Source organism: Penaeus monodon, chromosome 15 (assembly GCF_015228065.2).
Source record: "Penaeus monodon isolate SGIC_2016 chromosome 15, NSTDA_Pmon_1, whole genome shotgun sequence".
Taxonomy (NCBI): Eukaryota; Metazoa; Arthropoda; class Malacostraca; order Decapoda; family Penaeidae; genus Penaeus; species Penaeus monodon.
In genome coordinates, this window is record NC_051400.1 from 5181328 (window position 1) to 5182108 (window position 781).

Here is a 781-nt window from a genome sequence, read left to right on the forward strand (position 1 = left end):
TTTTATTTTATTTTTACTTTTTCTAGAATTAATATGTGCGTATGCTTTCGAAAAAAGATCTCATTTCGTTATGTTGTTCTTCGACAAGAGATGAATGATTATGGCGACCATAATGATGATGTTGATACTGTTAATCTTTGTTTGCATGATCCCTTACGCTTGCCAGAATCGGGATTGATAGTTAAGACGACTTTCATTTTTTTTCGATAGAACTAACTAACACCTCCTTTGATACCTTGATGGTATAATAAGATGACTCTTACGCCTTGTGATATTTTGGTAGTTTAAATGGTGATAATGATTATTGGTAGGTAATCCACTTTGTTAGGACGCTCATTAATGTAACTAATGATAAAACTTGATAATGATATACTTTACATTTCCTTCGGCAACTTAATTATGTAACTAATAATAATAAATAGTAACCAAGGTAACTATATTATTCATCCTATGATAATCCCTTTCCCCTTCTTCGACCACTCGACTCTCTCTCCCAGTCGACATCAGCAGAGTTCCGCACCCGCCTTGCCGAGTGTCGACGGACGCTGCAGAAGATCGGCAACGTACGTGACAAGTACCGCCCGGTAGCGACCCGCGGACGCCTCCTCTTCTCGACGTCGACGGCCCTCCGGAGGCTCAGCCGCAACTACGTCTTCTCCTTCCAACACTTTCTTCACGTACGTCTCCCGTCGTCGGGGAGGGTGGGGGTGACGAGAGTATTTTTTTTTCTTCTGATTATATGGCGTTAAATGGGTTTGTAGTTCATTTAATGTGTTCTATA

The 781-nt window shown here is 40.6% G+C and overlaps 1 protein-coding gene across 1 annotated transcript in view; it reads left to right on the forward strand.

Moving 5' to 3' along the window:
• Positions 1-781, forward strand: part of LOC119582194 (dynein heavy chain 6, axonemal-like) — a 26410-nt gene that overhangs the window by 6504 nt on the left and 19125 nt on the right. The window contains exon 9 of the mRNA XM_037930428.1: positions 498-677. Within this exon, the coding sequence (XP_037786356.1) occupies positions 498-677 (180 nt within the window). The remainder of the gene's footprint in view (positions 1-497; positions 678-781) is intronic.